The sequence below is a fragment of the Lepidothrix coronata genome, unplaced genomic scaffold (assembly GCF_001604755.1).
Source record: "Lepidothrix coronata isolate B3197 unplaced genomic scaffold, Lepidothrix_coronata-1.0 Scaffold73, whole genome shotgun sequence".
Classification (NCBI taxonomy): domain Eukaryota; kingdom Metazoa; phylum Chordata; class Aves; order Passeriformes; family Pipridae; genus Lepidothrix; species Lepidothrix coronata.
This window is the reverse complement of record NW_016690253.1, coordinates 4,614,217-4,638,326: the sequence shown is the minus strand read 5'-3', so window position 1 is coordinate 4,638,326 and position 24,110 is coordinate 4,614,217. Positions and strand designations below refer to the sequence as shown.

Below are 24,110 nucleotides of genomic sequence, written 5' to 3'. Positions count from 1 at the left end.
TTTCCATGAAGAATTCTTCCTGAAATTCACCTAATTTCCTAACTTTTGGGTAGCACTGTTGGGCCCTAATCCTCCTTCAGAAATGTGACAAGTGTCACGGGGTTGGGTGTTCTGGCAAAGCTTCACAGATACCCCAGACCTCGATGGAAATAGAGAGGGAGAAGGAGAGCAGGGCAGAGAGAGGTAAATTAGCAGGAGAAAAAACTGAGAACTGCAAGTTTGGACTGAAAGACCTAAAAGGATACGGATAAGGTACAAGCATGGGTGTGGATGTGCTGGCAGTGCTGGGTGGGAAAGCCTGGGAAGTTTTTGTGTGAGGGGCTGCTCCTCCCTCCCCCAGGCCCAGCAGCACACCCAGCATCCAGCTCCCCACTCTGGAGACCTTGGGCTCGGTTTGTCAGCTCTCACACCCAAAGAGCCAACACCTGGGCTTGAGGATAATTAATCCTTCTTGTAAGGAGAGTGTTCCTCAGAGAATAGATCATTCCCACGCTTCACTTTGTGCCTGCTTCATAGGGCAGAACATGCTGCCATATATTCTCAGGGCACTGATATTGATTTCCATCAAACCAGCACCAGAAGAATGAAAGTGCAATCATAGCAGGGCTGGAGAGAGTTACAGCCCAGGGCCTGGAAGCTCAGCAGTGGCAGTTTAATAGATCTGCCATAAATTAATGGAAAGACAGAAACAATGTGCTGAGGGAACAATAAATATGTGATTATGAAGTAACAAACTGGGGTTCCCAAAGTGCTAACAACCTGCTGGCATTCCATTTAATATCTATAAATCTGCCATGGCTCGAGTTAAGTGAATTCCCCTTGGTGTATTAAACTCTTTGTTTAGAGGGAGGGTAATTATGGTGACTTTTAGTGCAAATAAGAGATGCCCAGTCCAGGGCATGTAAAACTGAACACAGATATCTCACACTGAGCTGAAAGGCTCCCTGACATTCAGGGCAAACTCCCTGAACCCTGTGCAGGCAGGAAGACCTGCCCATCCCCACCCCTGCAGCCTTTCCCGATGGGGTGGAGACAGGAAGGGGTTAAAGTCTCCTGTGGTTGTTGATGTGGGCTGTCCAACGCGTCAGTTGTAAACTGAATGGGGAGGTTCCTGTGGGAGCACCAAGGTCACATCCCAGGAACAGGAGCTCAGGATTTCTGAGTTTAACCTCGATTCTGACATTGACTGTTTTATGAGTTCAGAGAAGCCAGAGAAAGTAGCATGGATAGATGGAGGACCAGAAAGCTCGCCTACCTTAAAAGGAAGTTTTGCAGGTTAATTAGGGTTTATTTCCTGGTGCTCTGCTTGTGAAAGGTGCCAGGACATACACCTGATAACATTTGCATACAGCCACAGATAAAGTGAGAAAGCTTAAAAATGTTTGTTGGGAAGTCAGTGGGAGCGACAGGAATGGTTCAATTACAAAAAAGGATTGGGAATGGTGTAGAAAACCAACTGGATTTCCAGTTTTTAAATATCATCTCTCAGGCAATGGGGCTGCTGAGGAATGACCGTGTTGGAGCACTTGCTTCCACCACTGAGAACATGAACTCCTAAGGGTGACAGGCAACTATCAAATAGACTCCCAAGGACACTGGGCAGCCACTGCCCAGTACCAGAATCTGGACTGTAGTAGTGGGAAGGAGCTCAGTTATGCCTCAGGGAGAAATGATAGCTGAAAATGAGGTTGATGTCAACCTAGTGGTCCTCAGAAATAGTCACTGAATAGATGTTTGGGTGAGAAGAAAACAAACTGGACAGTGAAAGTATCTTTATACACAGTGGCACAGGACAGATATTGGAGTCACAGAGTCACATACAGAGTGAGGAACTCCTCAGCTGGTTTATGCAAACCCTTCCTGGAATTCTTCTGAAACAAGGGGTTGCTCAGTTCCTGCCAGGACTAAGCTGTGATCCTTGGTGGACATCAGAGGGCAGAGGAAACAGAAAGGTTCCTGTCCTTTTTCATTTCCCACATACATCATACTCAAATTCCTTTTCCCCAGCAATGCAAGGTAATTGCAGTGGCTTAAAGAGTGTGCACAGGTACAGACCTGCCTGGGACCCGCTGAGTGTCCTTCTGACCCAGAACAGTGACAGGTCCCTGCAGCAGCAGCGGAGGGTCCAGCAGACTCTGTACCTCTTACAGGTGAATTGTAATTATGGCAAAACACTAGAGGGAATCAGAGACCATCCTGGTTTACTTTGAACCCTCTCCCACCTGTGAGCCTTAAGAGGCATCATTCTTGCTTTATAGCCAACTCTCAATTATGATTAATCTAATAAGCACCTTTGCCATTCCCACAGGGTTGTGGCAATAGCAGATGTTTCCTTCACACAGCTCTGTGAGATCAGTTCAAATGTTGCTTTTCAAACCCTCTCTTTCACAGAACCCAAACATGTTTTGGGGTGTTTTTATTGAACACAATCTACAAAAATGAATTTCTCCTTATTTCCTCATCATGGCCACACACAAGCTGTGAGCTGCTCCCACAGAGTGACTGGAAGATGGATGAACAAGGAAAACCATGAATGATCTCCAGTCCCAGCAGCAGCAGAAGCAGAGTGATTGGACGTGTAAAAAAACCAAAAAAACCAAAAATACAAAGCAGTAGCGAATGAAGCTGATGTATGGGGAAGGGTTGTGAACAGAGGCAGAGAGGCTGGCCCACTCAGAGGGACAGATTAACAGAGAGAATTCTGTCTTTCATTCCAGTAGCCTTACACAGAGGAAAAGGATCTTCCTTCTCCTTGAAAAGACATCTTTTCCAATGTAGTAGCCCACTAACCATCCTAAGGAGGGGCAGAGAGGACATGGAAGATGGTTCTTTCCATAACATCTTTTTACTTTATTTATCATTATATAGCAGCCTCTGCAGCTGTTGGTCCTGCATTTTCCCTCAAAATTTATAATTTCTTCCAAGAGCAGTAAGGTCCCACCTTAAGAGTGACTGGAAGTGTTCCATGACACTGATTGCATGCAAAGCTTTCTCATATGGCTGAGAAGAAGAAGATAGAGTTGGATAAGGAATTGTATTTCACTTTGCCAAATTAGTCAAGACAATGAAGGCAGCAATCAGGCAGTAAACAGGAGGCAGGACCTGGCACTCTCCTGCAGATGGACAGGCAGATAAGGCAGCATGTCCCAGTTACCCAACAGGCAGCCCATACACGTTTGCAGTGTCATTACCAAGGTCTGCAAGAAAAGCAGATAATCTATTGAAAAGACCCATTCTCTGCAGAGAAAAATATGAGTTGGAAATACAATGAATTGGCCCACTCTCTCTACTAAATCCATGGAGCTGGCTCAGCTTTTAACACAGCTAAAAGCCTTTTCTCTTTGCAGAATTGATGGGCACTGCAGAGCATGTGCTTAAGGGGTCACAGAACATACCAGTCTGAAGGAAACACTGAGTGGGTGCTGATGTGCTGGACCAGCTCTGTGATACACCCGGGCTGTGCCGCTGCAGAGAAAACCATCTAACAAATTAATATTCTCAGTGGCTGTTGCCCATTTGGTGCCAACAAGCCCAAAAGTCAATTTTGGGCTGACTCTGAGTTAGAACACAATGCTGTGCCAGACTGTTTCTGAAGGGTTACAGCCGTGTCTAAATTGAATAAATGTGAAACAAAATTCATCAAAATAAGCAAAGGGAAGGTCTGCAGGAACTAACGGAGGCATGGATTTTCCCCCTGACCCCTTCCTACCAGCTATGGCCAATGTGGTCTCAGGCTCAGGAGGAGGAGAGGAGACCAGGAACGAAATGTGGTGCTTGGCTTCCAGCTGGAGAGGCACAGGCAGCCATTCCCCAGCCTCCCTGAGGCAGGAAGGAGCCAGCGGCTCTCCCTGTCTGCAGGGAAAGGGACGGCAAACCTGCCAGGGATCACAGTGGGAACAGTGAGAGAGTGACCCTGGGAATGAGCACGGCTTTCTGGGGAAGGTGGACCCCAGGCCAGCCCTGGGGGATCTGTCAGGATTGCAAAACTGGAGTGCACAGAAAGGGCATTTCTAGTCTCTGTTTCAAAATAGGGCTGGATATCAAAAGGATGGATTCCTTGGGGGGAAGATTGAACAACAACAGAATACAAATACATGCAGGCACTGCACACTGCTCGTATTTAATATGGAGCTACATAACAAGAAAAATGTTCTCCTTTATTTTTCTGTTAGTAAAGCTGCCAGTTTCTTGACGTTTCAGAGAAATGAAACATCTGCCAATAATTCGCAAGCGCAGAGACTCCTCAAGTGAACTCGTAACAACAGTTTATTTAAGTACCCAGAGAACATCACATAAGGAACAATAATGAACTCTGCAAAGGAGGTTTTGGGCAATACAGTTCCAGATAAAAATTTAAAATTTTAAAGTCAATAAATGTTGGTTATTGGTTGAGCAAGGCACAGACCAACACTCTGTTTAGTAGCATGTCTGTTCTCTGGTCAGTGACCCAATGGGTCAGAGAAGGGCTGCAACCACTGGTGTAACCTCTGTTCCCAGGACGGGTCCAAATTGAGGTGTGTGGGTCTACGTGTGTGCACATCCTCATGTGTGTGCTGCTGAGGCTGGAATTGGAGAAGCAAAGGTAAAGCCTAAGGAACAAACACCCCACATCGCTGTCCATGGGAGCAGCATTACAGAAATTACAGAAATTACACATCTGCCCTGGGTGCAGAGGGCTGGGAGTCTCTGTGGCTTCCTTATGCCAAGATTTACTGCCTTGGAATGATGTCACTAAAAGGTTTTTGTACTGTAAGTCAAAAATTTTCAATAGTAATTGAAGACTGGAGGGAGGTAAATCACTGAAAACTTGTTTCACCAGCAAGTTACTTTTGTGCTGCAGAAGAACACGTGGGGAACATAAACCCACCCAGCTTCTCTGAGTTCTCTGTAAATTATTCTCACCTCTGTGTAAGGGTAAGATATTGTACTACAGCTGTCCTGGTGACTTCATACTCCTGCACCAAGAGGTTTCTTAATTTTGATTCACTGGAGGCACTTTGGAGACACTACACTACCCATATTTATGATTTTCTTTTCCACGTCATCTAAGTGAGGCTTTTCTAGTCCAATACTTTTCATCTCTACTGTGTCTATTGGGGGTGCACTATTCTAGTTTTCCCTTTAATTTATTACCCAAGCACGCTTTCTCCTTATTCCAGAGGGGCAGGGTAGTGCCTCAGAAAGTGCACAGAAGCAGTGAACACTGGTGTGTAGCACAAGGCAGCCTAAGAATAACAGTTTGGTTGGGATAATGAGGAAAAGCTGTGGGAGGCAGCAGTAACCAGCGTGGTGTCCTGCAGGCTCCTGTCTCGGTGGTGGGAGGGCCAGGTTGGCTGCTCCTCCAGTCCCTGGAGCCTAATGGGCTCACAGCCTGGCCACAGCATCCAGAAGAGTACAAACCAGCCTCTCTCGCCTATGTGCATGTTTCTTTCCCCTAAATTACCTGGTCTTCCTTGCCGTTGAGTCCTCCCTTCCCTGTCACAACTAGGTGGGAGCAGTGACATGTCCCAACCTGCACAAGCACCACTGAGGCTTGAAGTGCCTCTGACTCATCCAGCTGCTTCTGCCTCAGTGGAGAGTGGTATATAATGCTTGTGCTTGGATTCTTTTTGAATCTTTGCCATTATCTTAAATGCCCCGCAGGAACAATTCCTCTTTTTCCTATTCAGGCTGTTATGGTTGGAAAGGGCTCCGTTAGTTCAGCATTTAGGGGACATTGACAAGGAAGGTGTATCCCAGACATCTCACAGCTGGGATGGCACAAAACCAGGAGTACCACCAGGGTAATTCCTTATGTGACTGGCTAAGGGCTTATGCTTGCAACTGGCTTCAAGGAATGGAGGCAAAACCGTTGGACTCATTTTACTAAAGATTAATGGTGAAAAATGATTGATTCTGCTCCTGGCGAGCTCCACAGGACTGTGACAACATTTGAGCTCTCCATGGCTCCTAGAAATCACCCGGTGTTGACTTTTTTGGGGGGCAATGAAACAAAGGACCAGCTGTTACTTTTGGGTCTGGAGGGAAATTTTTAATGGAATGGCCCCTATCTCTCTGAAAAATGTTGTTTGCTGCAGTTCTGAGCAGTCACATGGGACATTCTGAGCCAAAGGATTTTATCAGGAAAAGTATTTTCTTGGTGCCCAATGTTTTTGACAGCACTTTGTAAAGAATGATTTTGGTACGGATCCAGCAAAGCACTTAAGTGAATCCTTAACCTTAAGCACGGGAGTATTTCCTAGATTTCACTGGGACTGTTTATACACTTCGAGATGAAGATGCATTGAAATCTTGTGCTGGATCAGATCTCCTCAGCATCTCCTCCTGCCTGAATCAGAGCTCACTCTGCTCCTGATGAGGCCAGACAAAGCACCTGTTCTGTGACACACACTGGAGTCGTGTTTTTAAATTGACTTGAACTGTAAGACCAAACTGCTCATGACACCCACAGCTCAGACCTCAGCCTACGGGAAAGGTCCCTTATAAATACTTGTAGGGGACTTTAAATTCACCCTTTATAAACCATTTACAGAGACAAATTACCTCAATAAGTGTTATTGGGAGAATGGGAAAATAAAATTGAAACCCATATTAAATTCAAGTTGACAAAAGGACATCTCTAGAACTCAGTGCGATGACTTTGGCAACCAAGTATAAAGTTTAAAATACATAGAGCCTTAAGCACCAGCACGTGCAGTCGTGCACATGCACACCCGGAAAATCCATTCACATTCCATCCATTTTAAACGAAACATTTGAGGACCAGGTAAACAAAATTCTTGCAAGATGTCTGTTCAGGAAATTAATTTAATATATCTTCATCATGGATCATCAGTCATAACTGAAATACTGGCTCTGCAGGCTGGGAAGAACACGAACCATTTTTTAGTGTCACTTTCTACGCCTCTGCTCCCATCAACATCCCACAAACCCCACAGTAATGTTCAGACTGGGGGAAAATCCAGGGCCTCGTGGATGCTGCAGAGAGAGGAGAGGACAGGGGAATGTGAGCAGTAGGATCAAAGCCAGAGACAGAGCCAGGAGCCAGAAGTTGATTTTCACCATCTCAGGTGTTAGCTCTGCTGCTTCAGTGTTTTAGGGGCTACAAGACTTGGTATTAAAGCCCAGCTTGGTGTTTCACCCACACGGAGAGCTGACGAGGTTTCTCTGCAAACGCTCTTCCTCGCTGGTGGCCAGGCAGAGCTGGGCAGAGTCTTTGGCCCATCAGAGCCCGGGGTGTGGCAGCCCCTGCCCACGGCCGTCCTGCCCCCGGCAGGAGCCAGCGGCAATGACCCCGTCCCAACCGGTGCACCGGCCCTCCTCCATCCTCCTTCTCCAGCTGCTCTGCTATCGGGACATGAGGTTCTTCAGTCACGCAAGCAGGATGGAGGACATCGCCAAATTTTGCTTGGCTGGACTTTGATTTTTGTTTTTATCTTCTGCAGCTTGTAAAAAGGCTTTTAAAAGACTGGACAAGTCTCTCTGTTTTCCCCATGGGCTCCGCTTCTTTATGACTTTTTCCCCTCTGTCTCCAAAGGAGCTGAAAATAACGGGCTTGCGTTAAGTTCCCTCGAATGAAAATTATTCCATTCCCAAATTGCCTGAGGACGGTGCCTCCCAGAAGTTGATTTAGGGCTGTTATTGCAGGACCAGCAAGGGGAGCTCAAGCCTTGTTTACGGTAGGTCCTGCACTAATTGTCTCTGGTAGCGAGGGGATTTCCATCCCGGTGCGTGATCCGCATAGGGATACCCACGGGATGGATCGTGCTGCGGGGGGTGGGAGAGGGCGGCCGGTCCTCGGGCAGGAGCGAACAGAGACATGGTGCAGGGGTCGACCAGGGCCCAGCCGGGGAGAGACGCCGAGCGCCGACACGTCAGCGCAAAAAAGAGCGTTTTTCTGCCCAAGTCCGCCCAGCTGCGCCAGCTGCCAGCCGGGGGGAGAGCGGGGTGGCAGCCGGGCCGGCCCGGAGCGGGGCGGGGATCTGCACGGCCCCGCGCTCTCGGCAGCCGGGGGGAGGCCGGGGCAGCCACCGCCGCGCCCCCGCCCTGCCCCGCTCCGCCCAGCCGGGCCGCGGGGGCCGGGGCGGGCGATCGCCCGGGGGCCGCGGTGGCGGGCGCTGTCCCCGCCGGGCCGGGCCGGGCCGCCTCGTCCCGCTGCCATTCCCCGCTGAGGCGCCGAGCCCGGGCACTGCGGCGGGGCTGCGGCTCTGCGTCCGCGCTGCGCCGGGGCCGCCGGGGGACCGGGCGGGCGCTGCTGCCGCCGCGGCCGTCACGGGGTTAATCGCGGCGGAGCCGCGGCGCGGGGCGGTCTCCCCGCCGCGCCTCCCGCCCCGCGGCCGCCCCCGCCCGCCCCTCGCTCCGCCGCCGCACCTGCCCGCGCCCCCGCAGCCAACTTTCCCTGCCTGTTGCGCGCACCGAGCATCGCGCCCCGCGGCCGCGGCGATGGGCGTCGCGGGGCAGCGCCGAGGGTAGGCGGCCCGCGGGGTCGGGCCGGGACCGCCGCCGCAGCTCTGCGCGCCCGCCGCGCCTTCCTCCGCCGCCGCTGCCGCGCTCGCTGGCCATGGAGGTGCAGCTGGGGGTCGGCCGCGTCTACCCGCGGCCGGGTGGCAGAACCTTCCGCGGGGCTTTTCAGAGCTTCTTTCAGAGCGTCTGCGAGGCTTTCCAGCCGCCGCGGGAGGAACCGGGCACGGGGCAGCTGCCGTCGAGCGCGCCCTGCCCGCCGAGCCCCCGGCCGCCGCCGGGCTCCCCCGCCTGCCTGCCGCCCCCCGAGCCCCGCGCCGCCGGGAAGGCACTGCCGGCCGCCGGCCCCGCCATCGGCTCGTCCTTCCCCTGCGCCGGCGAACTGAGGGAGCTGCTGGGCGAAGCGGGATCGATGCCGCTGTTGCCGCCGCCCGAGGCCGAGCCGGCGGACAAGGACGACCCGCTAGGCGACAGCGCCCGGCAGCTGTGCCGCGCCGTGTCCGCCTCCATGGGGCTGGCGCTGGAGGCGCTGGAGGCTCCGGCCGAGCCGCTGCCCCGCGAGGACTGCATGTTCGCCGTGCCCGCCGGGCCGCCCCGCGCCCCGCACCCGCCCGCCCGCGACCCCCCGCCCGCCTTCGCGGCCGCCCTGGCCACCGAGCCGCCCGCCGGGCCGGGGCTGCCCCGCGGCTTCGGCCGCGTCAAGCTGGAGAGCGCGGCGGGGCCGGGGCCCGCGGCGGGCGGCGGCTGGGGCGGTCCGTGCCGCTTCGGGACCGAGCTGGTCCCGCCGGGCCCCGCGCCCCCCTGGCCCACCTTCTTCGCCGAGGAGGGGCAGCTGTACGGGCCGTGCCCCGAGCCGCCCGCCGACTGCCCCGCCGACGCCTGGTACCCGCCAGGCCGGGCGCCCTTCGCCGCCCCCGCCGCCGGCATCAAGAGCGAGCTGGAGCCCTGGGTCGAGGGCTACGCCGGCGCCTACGGCGACCTCCGGTGAGTACCCGCGTCCCACCGGCACCGGCATCCTGCACCCTGCATCCCACATCCCGCCGGCCGGCACCCCGCGTCCTGCATCCCACCGGCACCCTGCACCCCTCACCCCGACCCTGCACCGCGCCCCTCCGGCCGCCCCTCTGCCTCCGCAGCTGCCCCGCGCACCCCGCGACTCCAGCCCCGCTCTGTCCTCGGTGCCCCTCTCCGCTGCCGCACCTTCCCTTTTGCCGGGACGCTGTCGCTTGGGACTGGCTAGGCGAGATCGTGCCAGGAGTACCTTGGAGTACCCGGTGCCCGCGCTGTTTCGTGAGATCGTTGTGTTTATCGCATTTCTTCACGCTCCCCGCCGCTGGGAGTGGGCAGGATCGGGATGCTGTGCCTGAAGCACGGACGGATCTTAAGATCTAGTTAAAATCCTCCCAGTGCCCGGAATGCGCTGTGCATAGCAGGGAACCCCGAATGTAGCGGCAAAAAAACATCACCTGTGCTTCCGGGCTGTTTTAAGTACAGGTAGAAAATGTGTTTTAAAGTAGAGCTAGAATGGGTTTTGGGAATGCAGCAGGGAAGGAGAAGTTTGTTTGAGAAGTAGGATTTGATCAAAAGTAATTTTTCCTGGTGAATTAACCTCAAAAAAAGGCGGTGAACCACCTCTGTAAAATCGTGTATAGCATCTAAACCAGTGGGTACCTGCGTGCTCACCTGTCAGCACGGCAAAGCACGGCCGTGTTGATGGAAACGGGAGGGAGGCAGGGCTGCACAAGTGATTTTTCTGCTGCCTCAGAGGCAGCCCCAACCACGAGTGTGTGAGGCCTCAGCTGAGGTTTGCAGTCAAGGAAGTCCTGCATCCACATGCTCACCCTGTGGTGCTCGGGATGGTGGGAGCAAAGGCTGAACTGAACAACTACATTTTCCCGCTAAATTAGCACGGGACGACTGTGCTGCCTCTGGGCTTGTTTGTGCATTAAATGTTCATGGCTTCGTTTGGGCACTGTGGCAGTTTCCATCCATGCAGTGATTTACTGGGGGATCATACAGAGAAGTTGAGGGCTTGGCAAAAAATAAAGGGATAAAATTAAAGATAGGTCAAAAAGAATCCAGCTGTGAGCATCGTCCAGCTGTGAGCTTCGTACATGGCAGGAGCTGTGCAAGTCCCAGGTATGCCTCTGGACTCTGGATAAATCTCTGCTGGAATCAGCACAGAGGGAGCAGGGAGGAATCAAGTTGGAAAAGTTCAGCGTTCCAGATACTGGTGATGGTGGTGCAGGTTTGTGCTGACAGAAGGCTCGTCCGTGCAACCGTTCTGCCTGCAGAGCCTGTGCAGGATCCTGCACGGACAGGGAACGTTGTGCTGAGGAGAGCAGGTTTGGGCTCCCATGGAGGTCCGTGGGCAGTTGTGGGGGCTGGACCAGACAGCAGCAGGTACATTTTGCCCGAGTCATGCCTTAGAGATAAATGACATTTCCCTCATTCCTGAGGCAAGTGCTGTATCCTCCTCTTCCTTGCGGCTCTGTTCAGTGTGCCGTGACTGCGTCCTGCTTCCCCTGGCAGACTTCTGTGGGATCAGAGGAGTCTCGGAGCTGGCACAGTGACCTTTTCAACACCAATATCTTGTCCTTTGAACTCCAATGCTTGTACAGCACTACCCTGCTGCTGCGAAGGTATGATGGGCTGACGGGATTTATCCTTTCTCTGTTCAGATGCAATTTTCAAACACCGTAAGGAAAGCGGAATGCTCTGTCGTGGTCTGGCTCAAGCCGTGTGTGTTAATCACTGCCAGGTTTAACACTTCATCCTAGCAAAGCCTCCATTAGCTTTACAGTGTGCTGCTGGCCCATTCCTGTGGCTTTGTGTTTTCTCCTGGATCTGTGGCGATGCCAGCACAGGAACAGCTCTGCTGCTGCTGGAGCCTGGTGGGTCCTGTACCAGCATTACAGGCAACAATGCCTGCGAGGAGAAAGGGTCATGGGAGCTAAGGGGCTCTGTAGTAAAATTACCTGATGGAAGGATGATTGGCTCTGGACCTGCACCCCCCTGCTTGTGTCTGGTGCTGGGTCTGAGCTCCTGTCCTACATGGCATTGCCCAGCGAGCTTCCCCCTCTTGGCCTCAGAGGATGCAGCCTCAGCGCTCTGTGAGGGCAGTGGGGGGCACTCCTGGGTACTCACCCAGCCTGAGGCGATTGGTGCTTCTGCTCCCTGCGCCTGGAGGTGCTGGCGAGGGCAGTGGCACACACAGCCTGCTTTGGAGAATAAGGAGCATTTCAAGGTGTGTTGCTCTCACTTGCTTCCCTCTCCGAATGGTCCCACTGTCTGCCAGCAGGATCGTGGCTCTTCCGGGTGAAGCTCTCCCAAGCTCAGCTCTGCCTGTTGCAGTTGTGACCAGGTATGGATAGGTATTTTTTGAGTTTGAGTCAAACACCCCTCATATGACACTGAAGCATGAGCAGTTTGTTAATATTTGGGGGGAATTGGGATGGCTGCTGCTCCTGGGCAGGTCTGTAGCCACTTCTGCCCCTTTGGATGGCAGGGTGGTGCCTGGATTTAGAGGTGCGGACACATCACACAGAAAGACTGAGGACATTAATACAATTTGGGTTAATTTAAAGCTTTTGGTACAGTGTCCCTCATTGGGCCAGTTGTGCCTACATGTAATTAGCAAACTAATCCCAGCTTTTGTCACCCCATAGACTCTGAGCTGTTCATCTTTGTGCTCTGGTTGTTGCATCATTACTACCAGCAGTCTTTGAGGTGACTGAAAAACCTTTTTCAGGAGCAAGACACAGCACTGATAGAATAAATCCAAGGTTCCACCATCAGAATGACTTGGAAGATGAATCACAGCAGTGGGTAGGGAGGGCTGGCCTCTGGTTTAAGCTGAAATGGAATCAGAGAAGGAGCTGCTACCAAAACAATGGAATGAAAGAGGAGAAAAGGATTTAAGGATCTCTTGGCTCAGGAAAATCTGCAGTCCACGTAGCTTCAGATGTTTTTAAGTGGCATTTGCTATCACTGGTATTACCTGTTGCTGATACTGGTTGGAATCCTGGTGTTTGCTGGTCACACCTACCTGTGGCTCCTCTTCCCAGTCCAGCTGTGATCAGGTTGGGCCAGTGCCACATGTTTATGCATCGGCTGACTCGAGGGCTCTGTAATCATTTCAGCTCTGTAACTGTGCTACAGCTTACAGATAACACCTGCAGTAATTCCTGCCTGTGGAGGGAGGAGATAAGATTCTGACAAAGAGATGAAGGGATGAAGGGCAGCTGTTGACCCTGAGAGATGAGATGAGGCAGGAGGCTGCTCTCAGGGCTGCCCTCACTCCCAGTCCGTACCCAGCAGCAGCTGCCCCAGCATCCCTGTCCCAGGAGGGCTCTGGGGACCCCCAGCTCTGTGCTGACAGGACTGCAAAGCCCTTGGGAAGGGGCTGACCCTCCTGTCTGCTATTGTCAGTGTGACCTTTCTGCTCTGGGGATTGGCCATAGGATGTAAATATTTCTTTTGGAAGCAAGTGGAGGGTGGCAGGATGCTGTGTGGGCAGCAGATCCCTCCGGCCCATACAGACCCAGGGACAGGGAGCCTGGCAGAGTCAAGCTTGTTGTTTGTTTTCTCTTCTCCATTTATCAGGAACCAACAAATTTCTTCCTCAGCACCTCTCAATCCTTTCCCTGCCGAGGGGCAGGGGACAGCTGTGTTAGACACAGAGTAACAGCAGCACTGGGGCTGGACCAGGGAACTCGGGGCTCAGAGGGGTGTGAGCTGCCGTGTTACCAGGCTGTGGCAGGGTGCTCATCTCTCACGGCTGGAGCTGAGGTTGTGAAACAAGTGATGTGCTGAGGCCAGGTAACTGGAGCCATCAGGACGCTGGAGTTGTGCTCAGCAAGGAGAACCCTTCGGGCCGAGGGGAGCAGCCGAGCGGGCGCTGCCCCACACTGCTCTGGAGCAGGCACTGCAGGACTCTGCCTCCTCCCGAACATACACTGAGCCTCATAAAACGGTCTCCTCCTTTTCCCCTCCCTCCCCCATCTGTCCCTCCCTCTCTTCCCTGCTCTCTCACGCTCCAGCTCTGCCTTTACCACTGGGAAGGAGAGATGGGTCACCTGTCAGGGGCTGGGCTGTGGAGGGCAGACACGTGGGGTGTCTGTATGTGTGTCCCATCTTCCTCTGGGCTGTCCCATCCTCTTCTTCACGTCTTGAACTTTTGAGCTCTCATGCCCTCTGGAAACTAGTTCCATAGTCTCATGCTTGGTATCAGCAATGATTATTCTGCCCTAGTTTCTTTCAAGTACTGGCTGCAGTGCAAGATCAGGCTCTATGGGGCACTTGGTGTTGGAAGCAGTGGCTGAGAAATCAGAAAATTTTGCCAAGGAAATAATCCACAGAAAGCTTGAAGGACACCAGTGGGTTGGAGTCACATAGGCATTTTGTGTGCTCTATTCTGTATTCCCGAGGCTTCCGAGCAGGAAGTTGTACAGGATCTGCCCATAACAGCTCTCCTTCTTCTTGTGCAGCTTTTACATTCTTCCTGCTATTTACAGATTCCTTGGTATTTATTTATTGCACAGATGAGCTGTGCTTTGCATTACTCCTTGCAGCCAGTCTTTGGCATGACCACTGGTTTTCTTGTTAGGAGAACTTCATTCCAGCTCAAAAGCCAGTTAACAATAAGAAGTGCTTTGGTGCTGCTTAGAGGACAGAAGTATGTTATCGAAGTGTCAAAATGCTGATTGAGAATAAGAAATAAAGTGTGTTTTGTAGTCCAGGGGACAGGAGTCACCCCTGGGTCAGTAGTCCCAGGGTGTCATTCCCTGGGACAAGATCTCTGCCATGGGGATGGGTAGCAGCTCCCAGGGCAGGAACCCCACCATGGGTATGGGTGTCAGTGGGTGTGGAGCTGGGACTGTGTCCCAGAGCCACAGAACCCGCGATTCCTGGAAGTCACTGCCCCTGGTCCCTTTCTCAGAGTGAGGAAGGTGTGGGACAGCCCTGGGAAGGATCAAAGCAGAAACACTGTAGCGAGGCAGCGAAGGCGAGTGGCATCCGAGGGGCAATGCCAGCTCCAAGGCCATGCTGGGCGCTGGCAGAGACAACAGCCCGCTCTGTGTCTGTGCCAGGGGTCACTGCCGCGGCCCAAGGGGAGGGGAAGACGGATTGCGGGTGGGCAGCGGGAGGAACAGGCACCGGGAAAGCTGGAGCGGATCAGAAGGGAAAGTCTGCATGGCAGGAGAGCGTGCTCCTGAGCTGGGAGGAAAGCTGGAAACAGTGCCATGTATTGCAGGAAGAAATCCTAAAATTTCCTAAGATATTGAAAATGTTGTAGTCATATGGGAATATTTTGTTTTGATGTGATGAAAGCAGTTTCATTCCACAGGGTAAAGAATAATTTGTAGTAGAGAGCAGTAGGTCAGTTCTTTGTGTTTTTCTGTCATTCCCATTAATTCAACTCCTGTCTTGGCACAGACCCTCATTCATATTTTATAAATTGCTGGTTTGAAGGTGCCTGTCCCAGTTTGACAGTTCTCCATTGGCAGTTGCTGTCTGGAGTTGGAGCACTCACTGGAGGCTGCTGGGTTTGGGTTTGCAGTGGATACTTTCTGCTAGTGATTGTGGACTAAAATTACAAAAGAAATAATTGTATTTATTTTATCATCCTGTGGAATGTTTTAAATTTATCAAATGAGTGTTTACTGAAAGAAAACTATTCTGTGGGAGACTTTCTATGAATTCTAGTAAAAACTGTTTGTTTCTCAGAGCTGCCCTGGGAGACCACAGAGATCTGTGCAGCTGTGGATGGCTCTGAGACACTGGAAATATGTAGAAAAAAATAGGATTCCCCTTGGACAGCCACTCAGCATGAGGCCTGGGAGCATGGTGCCATAGGATGATGGGTACCATGGGATTATGTCAGCCCTGGGGCTGCAGTGGTGTCTGGGATGGTCCTGACACAGGAGCCCAAAACACCTGACACAGGAGCCCACACACACCTGAGTTATAGAAGGAGAATTTTTGTGTTTGGTGTATTGCAAGATGACCTTGTGTCTTGAGATGCATCAGTGGTGCTGTGGTGCTTGGTTCCCGCTGCATTCCCAATGTATTTCCAGGGGCTTTGCAGTCTTGGACATATTTGCAAGTGAAAAACCGCTGGATGGCCTTGTGAGCCCAAAGGCAGCGCTGGGCTGAGCTGAGCTGCTGTAAGGGCCTGAGAGCCATGGGCTTCTCCTCCTCCTGTTCATCTCAATTCATTACTTCTTGCAAGTGAATTTTCTTTTTGGAGGGTTTTCTGCAAAAGGCACATCTGCACCTCAAACTGAGGTGAAGCAAATGCCTCAAAGCCGTCATGGACAGCCTGGGCCAGCTGGTGAGGGTGGCTCTGTGACACCTCATTCAGGTGGTCACGTGGCACAGAGGGCGCAGGCACCTCTCGTTGGGGTCGTCATTGGGTAAGACATGAACATGGACTGGAGTGATCTCCTCTTGCCTTGGATGAGCCCAGCTCTACACCATGTTTTAGGGAAGCAGCAAGGGCAGTGTTTCCTGTGGGGGTACTGGATCCCTTCCAGCTTTCTTTTCCTCCAGAGAGCCAAGAGACAGCGTGCACAGGAGGCATTTGTGCCCAGTAAACAATTAAGAGGCAGATAGAGTCACATCAGCCCTTAGTGTGTGGCCAGTGCAGGCGTGCCCGGAGGTGGCCTTGGCAGTGGTAGGTGGCCCTGCTATCGACCGTCGCTGCACACTGTGGGGACCAGAGCTGGCTCTGTTTGTGAACACTAACAGTGGTACAAGGGAGCTCATTGAAATGAAAAGGAACTGGCCCAGTTGTCATGGCAAAGATTTGTGACAGAGGTTCTCCATCCAAATTCCCTCTTCGCTGTTTCCACTGCTGTCTCTGTCTCTGCTGACCTGCCCGTGCTACTCATCCATGTCCAACCGCACTTAATCCCCCTGTCAGCTCCAGATGAGGGGCAAAGGGATGGAGGAGCCTCCCAGGGGAGATCCCCACAGTGAGGGGTGCCCTACTCACCCCTGTCAGCTGCCTGCAGTGGGCAGTGCTCACGGGTACTGCGGTGTGTGCTTGTGCTTTGTTCTGCTTTAAATCTCACCATTGCAACCCTGGTTCCCCTCGCTCATATTTTTAAATGAGGTTCAAAGTATACTCTAACAGTAAAAAAAATACTCCCAGTGGTAGTACTTTGTGCTTCAACAGCACCTTACTGCTGAAGAACTCATGAACAGCAATTCATTCATCTTCCAGGCAATTGTGGAAAACAAGAATTGCCCCTGTCCTGCAGGCAGGGGATGAGGTTTGACAGGAGGTTGTGGCTTGGCAGCAGCTCCTCGGTGCGTATGAGTGGCTGCAGTCCTGGCAGCTCAGTGCTGGGGTCCTGGGGCCCAGGCTGGCTTTGTACTGGGGACTGTGCCGTGTGCTGGACTTTGTGCCCCATCCGTTGGCCTGTTCACCTCTGCCAACCCCAGTGCCCCTCGGGGAGGGCTGACCCTGTCCCGCTCCCGGGATAGTGTTTGCAGGAGTGGGGTTACGGGAGTGCAGCACCGTGCCTCGGGATCGGGCAGGAGCCGCCGCGCTCGCCGGCTGCCGGCGCTGGCAGGGGGTGGGATGGGAGGGCAGGCTCTGTTCACCCAGGCAGGGAGTGGGATGGGAGGGCGGGCTCTGTTCACCCAGGCAGGAGGTGGGATGGGAGGGCAGGCTCTGTTCACCTCGGCTCAACTTGGCTTCACTGCTCTCCTGTCGCTGCCTTCTCCCTGTTTCGTGCAGTCTGAGCAGAGGCCAGAAAGAACGAGGTCACCCGCTGTGCTGTGGCTTGGAGCTCCCCAGCCCCCCCCGGGGAGGCATCTGCAAATAGTGAAAACAAAGTTAAGTGCTGGCTTGTCCTCAGAAGTGATGGGAATGATTTGTAGGGACATGGACCTCAGATTAAGTGATTTGCAGTAGTAGAAATAATCTCAGAAGTATAAGCCAGTTTTCCAGGTATTTATAGCTGCTGCCCTTTGCCTGAGTTAATCTGGCTCCACGTAGCTCGGGTGTCCGCAGGGGTGGATTACACCAGTGGTCTCTGCAGGTGTCCTGGTGGCTTCCCTGTGCTAATCAAAGAGGGAGGGAGTGCACACTATTAAGTATATAGTGATTACTGGAATGAGCTCGTGTTTCTGTTGGGGGGGCTGAGTGGGTGCCTCCATTGCACTGCCTGGAGGTGGTGAATGGACTGTGCTGGACTCAAGACACAGGAAAGTGGCTGTCCCTTCCCAAACAGCTCCGGGGGCAAAAGAGATGGCTTAAATCAGGCTGACAAAGTTAGTGCAGAACCACCAATACTGGGACACGAACAGTACTGGTCCGGGCCATCCTTGGCATGAGGGGAGGGAGCACTGTGGGCAGCCTTAGCTGGGGCAAGTACCCAGGCACAGGCACATTTACCCTGCCTGGAGATCTCTGGATGCCCCTGGGACACATTTGGGGTGTGCCTGGGCTGGCAGAGCCCTGCTCAGGCTGTGCAGAGCGAGAGCTGCCTGAGAGCTCCACGCAGAGTCCTGGTTGCTGTTCATGTGCTGTGCATGACCGCAGTCATAATGATTTATCTTTAACTCCTTTAATGTCTGTAGCCAGGTGTCTGTGACAGGCAGTGCTGGGGGGATGTCCTGGGTGCCTGCTGCCTGATCCGGGTGCCAGCACCACCCGTGAGGCTCGGGGTCAAGCTCTTGCTGGAGCCTGGGGAATCTGATGATAGACTCATGGAATAGTTTGGATTGGAAGGGGCCTTGAAGCCCATTTCATTCCACTCTGCTGCCGTTGGCAGGGACACCTTCCACCAGACCAGCTTGCTCTAAGCTCCGTCCAGCCTGGCCTCAATGCACTGGTGTTGCCTGAGGATGGGTGGGTGTGTGCTGGGTGGGTGCAGGCTGGTGGGTGTTCTCTCCCTCCACACCAATAAGCTCCAGCAAGGACCAGAAACAGGCTGGCTGCAGCTGCTGGCTTTGGAAAGAGCCTTGGGAACAAATCCTTCTGTTGCAGCAGCCTCTTCTTTTGCCAGACTCCCATCCCGCTGAGGGCTCCTGGAATTGCTGCCTGTGGGACCAATCCCCACTAATGCCAGAGGGGAGGCTGCAGATCTCCAGAATACATTTTAGAGAGGATGTGTTCAGTCTCTGGGATGAGGTGGGAAAACCCTGGGCTTTACTACCTTCCCTCCGTGCTCTCTCTGCCTACAGATGGCCGGAGGGGATTTCTCATGTCTCCCAAGATGATACTTCACTTCTCTGGTGTTTTTACCAGCCCCTCAGCACTTTGGCTCTTGTTACATATTTTAGCTGCTCTGGCTTCTTTGCTGGTTAAAAATGGCAGAAAGAATGCTTTGACCTTGGCCCGTGTGCTGAGAACAGAGCCCAGGCACAAGTTTCTGTATTGGTAATTTCCTTGTGAACGCTCCTGCCTCCTCCCCCTCGTGCTGATCTGCAGAGCAGCATCTACACATCTTCTGACGGTGCCATTGGGAGGGCTGGGGCAGAGTGTCTCAGCAGTTCTCTTTCCTCTTGAGACGGGAAAGGAAGAAAGGAATTTCATGCAGATCAGATTAATTGCTTTCATCTAGGAAGTGATGAGGTGCATTAACTGGAAAATGAAATTCCCCCGCAAAGATAGCTCAGATGATTTACAGTTTCTCTTGGATCGTGTATGTGCCTGTGCACATTTGTGGATGTTCATCCTCTTCTTTCTGTGAACACCATACACAGAGATTAGTGTGTGTGTTCTCTTCTGTATGAGGAACATACCCATCCCTTGCCCTGGGGCTTGCAGCATTCCCTCTGCAGACATGTCCATGGAGAATGGGTGCTGTGGCCCGTGCTGCCCGTGGGGAGGAGAGGTGGCCTTGGCCCCCGCCTGAGGCTCCGTGAGCCTCTGCATGGGCGGCACAGGGCTCGATGTGAGATTGGCATGGCTCCTTCTCCCCACTCAGGCACTGAGAACCAGCCCCTCAGGTCACCCTTGGCCCCTCTCCCGCTTTCTGGCAGGGCAAGGCTATGGGGCACCTGTCTATCTTGGGTCCAATGCCTGGAGCTGTGGGGCCGGGGGGACCCGTGACCCCCCAGGCTGGCTCAGGGCCTCATCCCCATGTGTGCTCCTGTGCTTCAGGATGTGTGAGGTCATCCCTGTGAACTCAACCTGTTCACGTGGATTTTGTTTTCTGCCTTTCAGTGATCGGTGCCTGTGGTCAAAAAGTCTTTTCCCTGGTAATGGGATCTTCTTGCAAAGAAACCCATTACTTCCCAGTCTGCTCCCAAGTCTCCTGGGAGCATCTTTAAATGGTTAGAAAAACAAGAGCAGCAAAGGCATTTTTTTCCCTTTCTTGTTTACAGCACAGCCTGTGCCAAGTGCTGAGTCCTTGGTTCTGAGCTGTGTCTGGGGTGGCTTTGAAGGGGGAGCAGAGCACAGTGCTGGGACAGAACATCGCCCTGGAGCTGTGCCGAGTGTCGGACAGGGCTGAGCTGAGGTGGGAGCTAAGGGGAGCTCAGGGGGCAGCGGTTCTCTCTTTGCTCAGTTCAGCCTCCCTTTTGCCACATGGGTGCTTAAATCCTTGGATTATGGCCTGAATTGAAGCAGTTGTCATATTCAGCATGAATAAGGTGGCAGCCTGGGGTTGGCAGGGTGGCCAACCAGTCCCTCTGCACGTGATTCCAGTTAATGAAGGGAGCTCAGTGTGTTCTGCAGGATCCCCTGCGATCAGTGGGGATCTGTTAACTGCTGGCCATGCTGTGCCCTGACGGCTGGAGGAGAGGATAGGGCTCTGCCCCTGCCCTCCTGGCGTTTCAGAATCGGGGTCAAGGCGGGCGCGCGGCCACTGTGGCAGGACGTCCTGAGCTGACTATCTTGCTGCTCGCTCAAAGAGACTTCAGAGAACACTCTCAAGGCTGGGAGGCCTAAAATTAGATGTGGCATCTGTGTTTTGGTTTACAGGCGGGCTTGAAAGAAAACGATTCCTGTCTGCTTTCATTCCTTGCCTGCTCGGGAGAGCACAGCAGAGGAGGAGGGGGTAGGACTTTGATCGCCAAACCGCCACGGCTCTCTCTGGGTACTGCTGCCCAGCAGGGCTGGTGAAAGCTTCAGTGTGGGTCTGTGGTGATGGAAGGACCTCCCACGCCCGTGGGTCCCTGGCATCAGCCAGCTGCGCTGCTGCATCACTGCAGGGCTCTGCCTTCTGTATTTCCCCAGAAATGCTCTCAGCCCCCAAAATGACAGATCTGGCCGTCCCTGCCTGGTGTCACTGAAAGAGCAAACTGGCATCAAAGTTCTGTTTCCCAGTCTATGCTGGGCTGGGATGCCTCAGGCTGGGGGTGCGTGCCAGTGGGGTTGATACCAGCATAGTTGGCTGTCCATCCATCCATCCATCCATCCATCCATCCATCCATCCATCCATCCATCCATCCATCCAGGCCTTGCTGAGGGGCCGGTCTTGTGCCGCTCCTGCCCCAGCCCTGCCCCACTCCTGCCCTGGTCCTGCTGCAGCTGACAGGTGTGGGCAGCTGTGAGCTTTGGGCACGCTGGGAAGGCCAGGCCATGGAGCAGGAGGACCCGGTGGATGTGAACTGGTGGCCATGAGTTGCTGAGGAATTTGCCTCTATGTTGCCTGTGCTGCTGAGATCAGTGCTAAGAGTGCCAGGGAGACCTGGCACTAAGTAGGTGAAACCTTGGTTATAATTAGTGTGTTTATGCTGTCTGGGATGACTCACAGCACGATCCGCTTGGAGGGTGCAGGAACATGATAGTGTTGCACAAGTTGTGAAGTCTCCTTCAGAAACCCAATGCTTTGCCAGCAGAGCTGAAGGGAAATTCTGCAGATAGAGCTTATATCCATTTCCAGACATAATAAGGAAAAGGATTTTTATGCCTCTGCAGTTGTGTCTCTGAAAAGGTTTGGTCTCGGTATAAACATGCCTAAAAATAACCCAGTTCTGCGGGTAAGTTATGGGACCAGCAGTGCAGAGCCACCGCAGTGAGCCCTGGCATCCCTCCTGTGAGAGGGGTGGGAGCAGGGGCTGCTCCCCAAGATGGGAGGTTCTGCTTTTTCCTCTCATGCCTGTCCATCCCCAGGGCTCTGTGCCAGGGGGAGAGTGCTGGCTCATGCCGTGTGCCTCCCCGGGAGGGTGCCAAATCCATGGTATTTGTGGTCTCCTCGTGTTTCCACGCTGGGTCCCGCCCTTGTTGCCATCTGACTGTTTTTGCCTCATGCTTCATCCAGTGGAGAAATGAAAATGCAGAATTTGTAGCACTGGTTTCCGTAGCAATAATCCCACTGCCAAAGAAGCGGGGAAAATATTTTGTGTTTTAAATATCCGTGTCTGGGAATGAATCCTGGCATCCCTCAGCAGCCCAGGTGGGAGCTGACCACTGACCTCCAACTACCAGCACCACCTGATCCTTGTTGCCAAGTTAAATTCCAAGTACCTTTGGAGTTCTGTGTGACGCTGGAATTGTTTCACCTTGAGTTTCTCTCGGCAGCACCGTACCACATGCTGTGGTTAGCTGGGGGACCACGGGGACACCCTGTCCCAGTAGCATCCTCCTCCGGGGCGTGGGCAGAGGTGCAGTGCCCTGGTCCCTGCGGAGGGATGGCTGCAGGGGCCAGCCTGGCTCTTGGGAAGATCCAGCGTGCCCTGAGGTGATTCCAGTGGGGGCTCAGGGGTGAGGTGCTTGAGAGTTGGCTGCCTGGATGTGCTGCCCATGGGCTGGAGGTGACGGGGAGCGCTGTGCCGATGGCGCCCAGCAGGATGCGGGCCCAGGGGTCCTTTCCGTGTTGGAAGGCTGGTGAATGCGGCTGCAGTGCTCGTCCTGCTGCCTAGAAGGTGCACTTGGGTTGGAGAGCAGAGCTGAGCAGAGCAGAGCTGAACAGAGCAGAGCTGAGAAGGGAGTCTGCATGAGGCACTGACATCAGTCCCTGTCCTGCCCGTGCCATCCGTGCCCCATCATCCCACCCTCCGGCAGCTGCTGGGTTCAGTCTGGGACACGATGCTGCCTCGTTGATTGGCCAAGTGGTTTGTGGAAATGCCTCAAGGCCATGTGACTGGTTCACCCAAGGTGCTGTGCCTCGTGGCTGGACACCGGTCCAGTGTTCTGTTCCTCTGGAGATCCGCCCAGCACACTGACTATTGGAAAAGCCACCAAGAACTTGCATCCCCTGTTCCAGAGTGTTTCATAAGCATCATTCCCTCTTCTGGAGGGTTTCATAAGCATCACTGTGCTTTGTTTTGGGAGAGGGAAAGGTAGAATTCCTCCTACAGGCACAGATGTTGGTACGTGGCATTACAAGCCCACGGTACCCTGGACAATTTCCTGGGAACTGTAAGCCTGTACCCTGTCTGGAATCATGGCCGTGTCTCTTGGAGCATGAAATATATGGATCAAATATCTCATTATTTGTGATTTTCTTTACAGGCACATTTTCTTTTTGTCAGCAGAGGAGATGGATTTGAGAATGGAAGTTTATGGTGTGGATTAAACTAACTGCATAAATATCAGTCAGGACAGACTGTCTCCTTGGGAACTAAGTAGGGCTCTCTGGGTACCAAGGACACCAAGGTCCTGTCCTTGGTGACTCCAGGTGACTCTGCAGTCACTAGAAGGATGCAGTGTAGGGCACTGGTGCTCCTCAAGGCTGCAGCCTGCCTGTGCTGCTTCTCATTTCCTTTTTGTCCCCTTCGTGCTTTGTAATCAGGTGAGTTCCCATCTGAAGTGACCTTGCGATGCACTTGTGCTGTCTCTTTTTGTAGGTACCTGCTCTGTCTGGGGAAATCAGCTCTTCTCTGAGCTGATTTATTTAAGCTGCTCCCTGAGCTCCTGGCTGGAGCTCAGGTTTCAAGGCAGAAGTCTTGGTCTCAGCTGTACCCCAATGCAGGCAGCACCTCTACCACAGCCACTGGTGGGGTGCAGAGGCTGCAGGGTGGCTTCGCCCAGGCTTTGCATTCCAGATGTAGCAAACTCGCCACCTTTCACCTTTATAACCTCCTTTTCCACTTCTTCCTTAGGGATGACTGAAAGGTGAGAGCTCAGGATTACTTTTAAACGAGGAGCCTCCCCAGAGGTCTGGGTTATGCTGTGGCTCTGCCATCCACCCCATCAAAGGGCCTGCAGTGCCTTGGCTAGTCAGGTTGGCAGGTTGGGGCTGTCTCCTGAGAGCAGGACAAACAGTGGCTGGCTCCATGCAGCAGCAGGCTGGAGCAGCCTTAGTGCACAGCAGAGGAGAACAGAAGGGAAAAGAGCCAGGGACTGGGGGTGGGGAGGCTTCAACTGCAGTGGGGATCCGCCATGTGAAAAATAAACTGTCAAAATAAATAAACAGTGTATTTGAAAAGAGAAAACAGAGTTTAATTTGGAGATTTGAGAAGGGATTTGTGCAGCTGTACTTGTGGAAGCTGTTTGTGCCCCCGAGGCTGGAAGGCAGTGCCAGGACTGGAGAGCCCAGCCTGCTCCTGAGAGCTGTTGGTAGAAGGACCTTCTTCTTCTCCAGAGCATTTTCCTCCAGCCAGCCCCCATTGCTGGGATGTTTGAAAAATCTGTTGTCATCTGCTAATATTTATTTTATTAAATCTGGTGATGATCCAGTTCTCATGTGTGTTTACCAGGCCTGTGGCTCACACTGTGCCCTTCTCTGCTCTCAGATGCTATT

The 24,110-nt window shown here is 53.2% G+C and overlaps 1 protein-coding gene across 1 annotated transcript in view; it reads left to right on the top strand.

Moving 5' to 3' along the window:
* Positions 1 to 8,560: 8,560 nt before the first annotated feature.
* The window catches only part of AR (androgen receptor), a 38,715-nt gene continuing 23,165 nt past the window's right edge, over positions 8,561 to 24,110 (top strand). The window contains exon 1 of the mRNA XM_017819322.1: positions 8,561 to 9,444. Within this exon, the coding sequence (XP_017674811.1) occupies positions 8,561 to 9,444 (884 nt within the window). The remainder of the gene's footprint in view (positions 9,445 to 24,110) is intronic.